Genomic DNA, 9,668 nt, shown 5'->3' with positions numbered 1-9,668 from the left:
TTTTTTTTAAGTAGGGGATCCAGTCATGGTTCTCCTTTACATATACCCAAGTCTAGAAGGTAGCTGGACTGGCCTACAAGATATCTAACAATGTATGTCACATGGACACGAATACGGACCCACATACAACGCAAATTTATGATAGCTGGACTCCAAGACACATATTGGTTGAAACTCTTATTATAAAATAAAAAAGTACCACACTAAAAATAACAAATAAACTTGCTAAATGTTATTATAATATATTAACAAGATATTAAAAACAATGCCATGGCGGTGTGTCATCTGGCCAAATGTGTGTCGTGTCCAGTGCCGCACACAACTTATGGTTTCCTTGTGTGGTCCTTTTAATATATGGAGTCTGATATGATTTGTGAAATTCGATACTCGACCTGGCCGATTAAAGTTCTGACTAATATATATAATTTGTCAATGTTAGAAAGATAAAAAATATTATTTTATAGGGTTTGGTTCAGGTAATTCTTACGGCTTACTATTAGTTTGGGGTGGCAATCGGGTCCGGTTGGTGGGTCGACCCGGTGGGTTGGCGGGTCAGCATACCTCAACCCGAACCCGACCCGTTTATTAAACGGGTAGGCTATGGCAAACACGAACCCGACACGTTTATTAAACGGGTAACTCGACACGACCCGCCAACCCGTTTAAATAATTGGGTTGGGTCGGGTAAACGGGTTGGCGGGTTGACCCACCCGCCTAACCCGTTTATTAAACGGGTCAGCCGGGTTGGCATACCCCTAACACGAACCCGACCCGTTTAATAAATGGGTTAGGCGGGTCGACCCATTTATTAAACGGGTTAGTTTAAGCCCAACCCGAACCCACCTAAGAGGCGGGTTGGCGGGTCGGGTCAGGTTTTTCCACCCCTACTATTAGTACAACAAAAACGAAACATTTTTTTGAAAGATTTTGAAATTTTAGAAATTCGTCAACCGTTCAAAATCATAAATTTTATTATTTTTATAACTTTTTTTAGCATTCACACCTATCATTTTCTATGCAAATTTCTTCTATATGCAAATTTTCTCCACCTCCACTGAAAACGTCTTAACCACCATCATTGCTGACACCTTAATTGATGCTTAATCTTTATTACCTTATGAAAAAACGGATTTCAGTGGATCTCCTGTTGCGGGTATAATGGATTTCGCCATGATTGGAGGAGCCATCACTTGTTGAAGAATGATTTGAGTTTCTTAATAAAAAATTCGAACCTCAAAAACTCATAAATACCTGAGTTATCGTGTATTAAAAAACTATTAAATTCACATAAAATAAGTACAAGCAAACTTTTTTTTAAAGTCAAACAAACAAACATCGCAAATACTTGATTGCCGATTTGAGTTAAAAATAAATTTCACACATTTTTTATGTGAGATAACTCAAGTATTGGTGATGTTTGTTGTTTTGAATTTAAAAAAAAAGTTTACTTACACTTATTTTTATAAGAATTTGATAATTTTTTAATGCATTGTAGGTATTTGCAAGGTTTTAAGGTTCAAGTTTTCATAAAACAACTCAAGTCATTCTCCGCCACCAAGTAGTGACTCCTCCCATCAGAGCGGAATCCGCCACACCCGCACTACTGCTATCGCTACCGCGACAACTAAAGCATTTTTTGTGGAGAAAGAAAATTGACATCCTAAAGAAATTAGCACCAATAGAAATAGGTGTGATGGCTAAAAAATGTCTTAAAATTAACACTATTTACTATTCTGGACAACATACAAATTTTTTAAATTTGCGGTATATAGGGTCATTTGTCCTTTATTCTTATAGGATCCTGGTTTCTCTTAAGGATGTTCAATTGGATTCCGGTTTGGATCATGTACTTCATCTCAAATCAAATCTGGGTTGGTTGCCACCTACTTCCTAACCTAACCGATAACTGTACACATTGACACACGGCCATTACTACCAGAGAAGGAGAACGCTCCCGCAGCCGTCCGATCCCCCCAACGTAAATCTATACCCTCCGTTTAAAACCCAAAGCCTTCAATTAAAATTCAAAAAACATGACCGTTGAAAGAATCTCCCCCGATTAAAAACTCTGCCTTCCCCTCTTCGCCGCTCATTTTGCATTTTGCTCTCTCTCTCTAGACACAATCTCTGTGTCGGCCACCATCCATGGCGATCACCAAGAAACCATTGCAGCCCAGCAATGACCTCAACGCAAACGTGCCGGCGTCTGCTCCAGTGGAAAGCCTGAAACAGCGTGAGGGAGCACGGGCTGCAAAGACCATCGAGGAGATGTACCAGAAGAAGACCCAACTCGAGCACATCCTCCTCCGTCCTGACACCTACATCGGTTCGGTCGAGAAGCACACCCAATCGCTCTGGGTATACGAAGGCAACCAAATGGTCTACCGATCGATCAGCTACGTCCCGGGCCTCTACAAGATCTTCGACGAGATCCTCGTCAACGCCGCCGACAACAAGCAGAGGGACCCCTCAATGACCTCCCTCAAGGTAGACATTGACATCGAACAGAACACTATCAGTGTTTACAACAATGGGGATGGAGTCCCCGTTGAAATCCATCAGGAGGAAGGGGTATATGTGCCCGAGATGATATTTGGGCACCTCCTGACGAGTAGCAACTACGATGATACCGTCAAGAAGACGACCGGCGGTAGAAACGGGTATGGAGCCAAGCTTACAAACATATTCTCGACGGAATTCGTCATACAGACCGCCGATGGAAAGCGCCAGAAGAAGTATAAGCAGGTACCCAAGATTTCTTTCTCATCTTTCTTGTAAAACTTTAAATCGTTCATTTTTTTTTTGCATTTTGGGTGATTTTGGTTGTTTTCTTTTTCCCCTTTTCATTTGTACTCACCTCATCCTTCTAAGAAACGGGTTTCTGTTCGAATATTGTATGTCAATGATCTGCATTTTTTTTTCAAATTATTGCTGCTTTAAGTTTCACCAAGTTTTGGTATTTTTGTATATGCAATTCTTTACTCATGAAAAGGCATAAAAGGTTCTCTTTACTTGGTTTCGTTGGTTTAGTCCATTTTCTTTGCATGGTTCTTGTTTTCGCATTAGCTTGTGTAAAACTAATTTCTTTGATGTACTGTGCGCTCTTTTGATTCTTCAACTCCTTCTCTGAAGGTATTTACAAACAATATGGGTATCAAATCAGAACCGTCAATAACCAAGTGCAAGGAAGGAGAAAACTGGACCAAGGTTGCCTTTAAGCCAGACTTGGCGAAATTCAACATGACTCATTTGGAAGACGATGTGGTAGCCCTGATGAAGAAACGAGTGATTGATCTAGCAGGTTGTCTTGGCAAGACTGTGAAGGTTGAACTGAATGAGCAGCGAGTGCCCGTGAAGTCATTTAACGACTACGTCAATCTCTACTTGGAGTCTGCATCCAAATCCAGACCAGAGCCTCTGCCAAGGTACCTTGATAAATTGTGATACCTGTTGCCTCACTGTTTTCATATTTTCAATTGTGCATTTTCAATTCATGTTGCTAATAATTTTTTTTATTTTCTCTGCTACTCAGAATCACGGAGAAAGTGAATGACAGATGGGAGATATGCGTGAGTCTAAGTGAAGGACAATTCCAACAGGTATATTTTCCCACCTAATCTACAAACTAAGATGTTGCAATGATGTTCATGTTGTTTTTCAAATTTTATGCGTGAATTTTGCATCTTTTGCTGTTTCAGGTCAGCTTTGTTAACAGCATTGCTACCATTAAAGGTGGAACCCATGTTGAATATGTTACAAGCCAGATATCAAATCATATAATGAACATTGTAAACAAGAAGAACAAAACCGCAGGATTAAAAGCTCATACTGTCAGGAATCATTTGTGGGTTTTCGTCAATGCTCTCATTGACAACCCTGCGTTCGATTCACAAACTAAGGAGACATTGACAACTCGCCAAGGAAGTTTTGGATCAAAATGTGAACTCTCACAAGAGTTCCTGAAGAAAGGCATGCATTTTCTGATTCCTATGACTTTCATTGCTCCAGCGATATTAATTTCTGAAAAGAATCCCGACTTATTGCTATTATTTGGTTTCTGATGCAGTGGCCAAGTCTGGAGTTGTGGAGAGTTTGCTTTCCTGGGCAGACTTCAAACAAAGCAAAGATCTCAAGAAGACCGATGGGACTAAGAGGCAGAGGCTGACAGGTATTACTAAGCTAGAAGATGCTAATGAAGCAGGGGGGAAGAATTCTGAGAAATGCACCTTGATTTTGACTGAAGGAGATTCGGCCAAAGCTCTTGCAGTAAGAAATTTCAACCAGAGTTTGGTACACTGCTTTAGAATTCTGAAAGATATGCTCATTTACTTAGCATGTACTTGTTTGTGTAGATGTCCGGTATCTCAGTTGTGGGTCGGAATCATTATGGAGTGTTCCCATTGAGAGGAAAACTGTTGAATGTAAGAGAAGCTAGTCATAAACAGATAATGGAAAATGCAGAGATCCAGAACATCAAGAGAATTCTTGGGTTGCAGCATGGAAAGGAGTATGACAATCTAAAGTCCCTTCGATATGGCCACCTTATGATTATGACTGATCAGGTGAAGCTCTCTGGCTCATTTCCTTGTTTTCAGAAGTTGATATTTTCTAATGCAAATGAAAGTCATAGATTCATGGCTTTTTGGTTTGAGATAAAGTCCTTTAGCAACTTGAAATCAAGGTTTGTTTTTGGCCTGAATCAATTTGGCCATAGTTTTACTGAAATTTTGTGTATTGTGAAGCAATGCAATGTCAAACTGGTAGGGATCCTTCAGTAAGTGTGAGAATCATGTACAATAGACCTACCAACTTGCACATATTAGCTGTGTTGCTTATTATCCAACTGCCAGCATGTCAAAGTTTTCTGTATTTGGGAATCTGTTTGCTGTGTGTGAATCACAATAATTGATTTTCATTGCCTTCTAAGCTCTTAGCTGATAACAAAAGTGATGCAGGATCATGATGGTTCTCACATTAAAGGACTGCTCATAAATTTCATGCATTCTTTCTGGCCATCTCTGTTGAAAATTCCTTCATTCTTGGTGGAATTCATCACTCCAATAGTAAAGGTCAGTGTAAATGCCAACTACAACAGATTTGATCTGCTGTGAAAATACTTGATTTTATCTAATCTTTCATTTTTATCTACAGGCAACAAATAAAAATGGCAAGGTATTATCTTTCTATTCCATGCCTGAGTATGAATCATGGAAGGAAAGCTTGGGAGGAAGTACACGTGGTTGGACTATCAAATACTATAAGGTCTGTTGTTTATATTTTGGATAATGCAAGGTTGGTTTCTTGTATTGTGGTGCATAACAGAACCCACGAGCCTTTACATTCTTGAAGAAACTCAGCAGTCTTGATTTGGTCATTCTAATGCTTGCTTTTGTGGCCTTATGCAGGGGTTAGGCACAAGTACCTCAAAAGAGGGAAAAGAGTACTTCAAAGATCTTGGGAAACATAAGAAAGATTTTGTGTGGGTGGATGATCATGATGGGGACGCAATTGAGTTGGCATTCAGCAAGAAGAAGGTAGAAGACAGGAAGACTTGGCTTAAACAGTATCAGGTACTATCAGTTTGCTGCTTCTTCACGAAGATCAGGCTAGCTTGTGTAGTTTGTTTTTCTCTATAATTGGATGGTTTCTGGTATGTTTCAGGAAGGAACTTACCTTGATCAGAATGAAAAGCTCATTAAGTACAGGGATTTTGTCAACAAGGAGCTTATTCTGTTCTCACGGGCTGATTTGGAAAGATCAATTCCATCCATGCTTGATGGTCTAAAACCAGGACAAAGAAAAATCCTTTTCTGCTCTTTCAAGCGCAATTTTGTCACACAGGCCAAGGTATGACAATAGAGCTGTGTTTGTACTTGCAATGGAATATTTACCTCATATACTATGTTCTAGTTATTCTTTTAGTCTTGACGATTAAGTTTCAGAAGATATTATTTTTTCCCATCTAAAAGGAAAATTTTATTTTTCAATAGGTTGCACAGATCTCTGGTTACGTATCAGAGCATTCTGCATACCATCATGGCGAACAGAGTCTTGCTAGTACCATTATTGGTATGGCTCAAGATTATGTGGGAAGCAACAATATGAACCTTTTGCTTCCACTTGGACAGTTTGGTACCAGAAATCAAGTGGGTATTCCTTTTTTGTCTCATTTTGCTCTCTCTTGTTCTTGTTTTTTAAATTTGAGAACTAAATATTTTCCTTTATTAAAAAATCAGGGAGGCAAAGATCATGCTAGTGCAAGATATATCTTCACCTGTTTGTCGCCTTTGACACGCTTCCTATTCCCTAAAGATGATGATATTCTTCTTGCTTACCTCAAAGAAGATGGACAGACAATTGAACCCAAATGGTAGTTACTTGAGCATGCCCCACATCCTGGCAGCTAGTTATTAAATTTTGCATGAAATTATATGAAGACTTTCTTTTAATGTGATATTTAGGTACATGCCTATCATACCCATTGTTTTGGTTAATGGAAGTGAAGGGATTGGGACTGGATGGAGCTCTTATGTCCCAAATTATAACCCAAGAGATATTGTTGCTAATGTGAAACGACTGTTGAATGGGGAATGTATGCAACCAATGGATCCTTGGTACAAAGGCTTCAAGGTAGAGATGTTTTTTGCTTTTCTCGTTTGGAAGTTCTCTTCCCCAGTGAAACTAACTAAACTATTTTATAATTGTGAAATGTTTTTGCTAATACTTCATAATCCCTTACAGGGAACCATTGAAAAATCTGCTACAAAGGAAGCTGGTGCGAGTTATACAGTTAGTGGCATCATAGAGCAAATCAATGAAACAACCTTGAGAATTACAGAGCTGCCTATTCGTAGGTGGACACAGGATTACAAGGAATTCTTGGAGTCCATGATGACGGGGAATGAGAAGATCAAGGAGCCATTCATCAAAGTCAGTAACAGTTTTGTGGTTTCAGTATAAGCATATATTGAGAACATTTATAACATTTCCATTCTTGTCAATCATGCAGGACTACAAGGAATACAACACTGATACAAGAGTACATTTTGAGGTTTTTCTGTCTGAGCAAAACCTGAACATTGCTCTTCAGGAAGGACTGCTGAAGAAATTCAAGCTGACAACTACCATAAGTACCAGCAACATGCACCTCTTTGATGAAGATGGCAATATCAAGAGATATGACAGCCCTGAGAAAAGTGAGCAGATCGATGCCCCACTCCTTTTATTCATTTATGGTTTCATTCAATTGTATTGAGCTTTTCTGAATGCCTGAACTTTTTCTATTTTGTCAGTTCTGGAGGAGTTTGTTCCCATTAGGCGAGCTTTCTATGAGAAAAGAAAGGTAGCTAATTGATAATCTGTTTCTCCTCTTTAATGTCTCAAGGGACTAACCTGAATCTTTTACTGAAATCTTTGCCATTTTGCAGCGAGTGCTACTGGAGAATCTTATGCTAGAACTGACAAAATTGGATAACAAGGTGAGGTTCATCCTTGGTGTGGTGAAAGGAGAGATCATAGTGAGCAACAGAAAGAGAGCAGAGCTGCTAGATGAACTAAACAGGAAAGGCTTCACTAAATTCCCAAAGAAAAGCAAGAATGCAGATCCTGCTGTTGCAGGTGCAACTCAGGATGGTGAAGAGAATGAAGAAAGTGACGAAAAAGGCTACGAGTACTTGCTTTCAATGGCAATCGGGACCTTGACGCTGGAAAAGGTTCAAGAACTCTGTTCACAAAGAGATAAACTCCATGGTGATGTTGAAGAACTGAATAAGGCCACACCAGAGTCATTATGGCTCAAGGATCTTGATGCTTTCTTGGCTCAGTTGGATGTATGTTTACTATAAAACATGCTTTGTTTTCTTGTTTCTTTGTGGGAGAAAGAAGAGTTCATCCTTCACTTTTGTTACACTACTATTGAATGTGCAGGATCAAGCGTTGCAAGAAGCCAAGGATGAGGAGTATGAATTGAATAACATGGCCGGCGATGCTGCAAAGATATTCCGTCAAGTCGGGAAAAACCAAAGAAAGAACAAAAAGACTACAGCCAACGTCATTGAACAGATGGATGCTGAACTCGAAACAACAGCAAGTATAGCAGCACAGAATGGTAATTGACTTGTATTAAAAAAAATCATCCTCTCTGCTCTCATAATTTACTTTGGAACTGACACTAATCTAGAGTAACCTTAAACTTTGTCTTGATTAATACTTGCAGATGTACCTAAACAACCTAAAAAGAGGGGACCGAAAAAACCTGCTGCTAAAAAGAAAGCTATGGAAAGTGACGATGAAGAAGATGAGGAACTGCTTGAGCTCAAAGACCGATTGGCAAAATATAACGTTGATTCTTCTCCGTCGGATCAATCTTGTAAAGATCACCTCCTGAAATAGCCTTGTATTCAGTAAAGGCATTGAATAGTTTTTTGAGTTTGGTTTCTATTTTGTTTGTGTAGGCATGGATGCTGAAGACATAGAGCCAAGAAAGAAGGAGCCTAGCAGAAGGGGGTTGGCCCAGAAGCAACATCCAGTGTACACAGAGATCTCAGATGATGAAGAAGACGCTCAACATTTGGAAACAGTTACTGAGGAGGATGGTGCTAAGAAAAAGCATCCCACGAAGAAACCAACAGGGAAAAAGAAGGTCGTCTCGAGCGAAGAAGATTTTGATGAAGCAGAAGTCTCAGATTCTGAATTTGAAGCACCCGTTGTCCAAGGTGCAAGGAAAGGGGGAAGACCCAAGAAGAACACAGTAAATATTGACATTGTGGCAGGGAAAAAGAAGAGAGGAGCTGCAGCAGCTAAGCCGGTATTAGGTCAGCAACTAATTGATGAGCTTCTGAAACCGATGGAGAACGTGGTGATTTCACCAGATAAGAAGGTCAGGAAGATGAGGCCATCCCCATTTAATAAGAAAAGTGGCACTGTGATGAATAGGGTGGGTAGCAGCAGCACAGAACCAAGTGAGGCAAACTCTTCAGGTTCGAAGGATGCATCTACTCTTAGTCCTGAGGATGATGTGGTTGCAGTTCCGCCAAGGGCGAGGCCGCAGAGGAACAGACCCGTAGCCAAGTATGTCATCAGTGATTCTGAGAGTGATGAACACGATGTCGATTCTGACTTTAATGAGGATTAATTACTGAACTTTGATGAATAGGGTGGGTAGCAGCAGCACAGAACCAAGTGAGGCAAACTCTTCAGGTTCGAAGGATGCATCTACTCTTAGTCCTGAGGATGATGTGGTTGCAGTTCCGCCAAGGGCGAGGCCGCAGAGGAACAGACCCGTAGCCAAGTATGTCATCAGTGATTCTGAGAGTGATGAACACGATGTCGATTCTGACTTTAATGAGGATTAATTACTGAACTTTGGTAGAGAAGAACTGTGAATTGTTTAATATTTAAACAATTTTGAATTGCCAGCTCAAGGTTGCAAGTGAATTGTTTAATTGTGGGTGCAAAACTTGATATCTCAGCCATAATTTTGTCACATTTGTAGGCATTGGTTGAACTTTTGTAAGATTTCCACCCTTGCACAGCACAAACCTCAGTCTGGCTTTTGTAAGATTTCCTTGACCAACCAATCCAACATTAACAAAGTGTAACCAGGAATTAAGGTAGGAAATGGTAGAGACCGAGTAGCCTCTATGCTTTGTTCCTCTTGCTCTTTTTCA

At 39.9% G+C, this 9,668-nt stretch overlaps 1 protein-coding gene across 1 annotated transcript; it reads left to right on the top strand.

Annotated features, from left to right (window-relative positions):
* The first annotated feature begins 2,089 nt into the window (after positions 1 to 2,089).
* Positions 2,090 to 9,155, top strand: LOC149830294 (DNA topoisomerase 2-like). Its single transcript, XM_090015770.1, has 20 exons — positions 2,090 to 2,745; positions 3,133 to 3,425; positions 3,533 to 3,599; positions 3,699 to 3,969; positions 4,067 to 4,266; positions 4,353 to 4,562; positions 4,956 to 5,069; positions 5,152 to 5,262; positions 5,406 to 5,570; positions 5,662 to 5,847; positions 5,991 to 6,146; positions 6,237 to 6,370; positions 6,462 to 6,630; positions 6,742 to 6,930; positions 7,010 to 7,196; positions 7,293 to 7,342; positions 7,428 to 7,829; positions 7,927 to 8,107; positions 8,216 to 8,368; positions 8,454 to 9,155. The coding sequence occupies exons 1-20, from the start codon at positions 2,146 to 2,148 to the stop codon at positions 9,131 to 9,133; spliced, it is 4,518 nt and encodes a 1,505-aa protein (XP_089871896.1). The 5' UTR covers positions 2,090 to 2,145; the 3' UTR covers positions 9,134 to 9,155.
* The last annotated feature ends 513 nt before the right edge of the window (positions 9,156 to 9,668 follow it).

This window comes from Nuphar pumila, chromosome 8 (genome assembly GCF_984573655.1).
Source record: "Nuphar pumila chromosome 8, dmNupPumi1.hap1.1, whole genome shotgun sequence".
NCBI classification, from domain to species: domain Eukaryota; kingdom Viridiplantae; phylum Streptophyta; class Magnoliopsida; order Nymphaeales; family Nymphaeaceae; genus Nuphar; species Nuphar pumila.
Note: the sequence above shows the minus strand (reverse complement) of the source record. Positions and strands in the feature narration are given on the sequence as shown.

Bases quoted from the DNA above. Each gene is read 5' to 3' on its own strand.
- LOC149830294 (XM_090015770.1), top strand. From the start codon at position 2,146: ATGGCGATCACCAAGAAACCATTGCAGCCCAGCAATGACCTCAACGCA. The intron at 2,746-3,132 runs GTACCCAAGATT...CCTTCTCTGAAG, and splicing joins GCCAGAAGAAGTATAAGCAG to GTATTTACAAACAATATGGG. The intron at 6,371-6,461 runs GTAGTTACTTGA...TGTGATATTTAG, and splicing joins CAGACAATTGAACCCAAATG to GTACATGCCTATCATACCCA.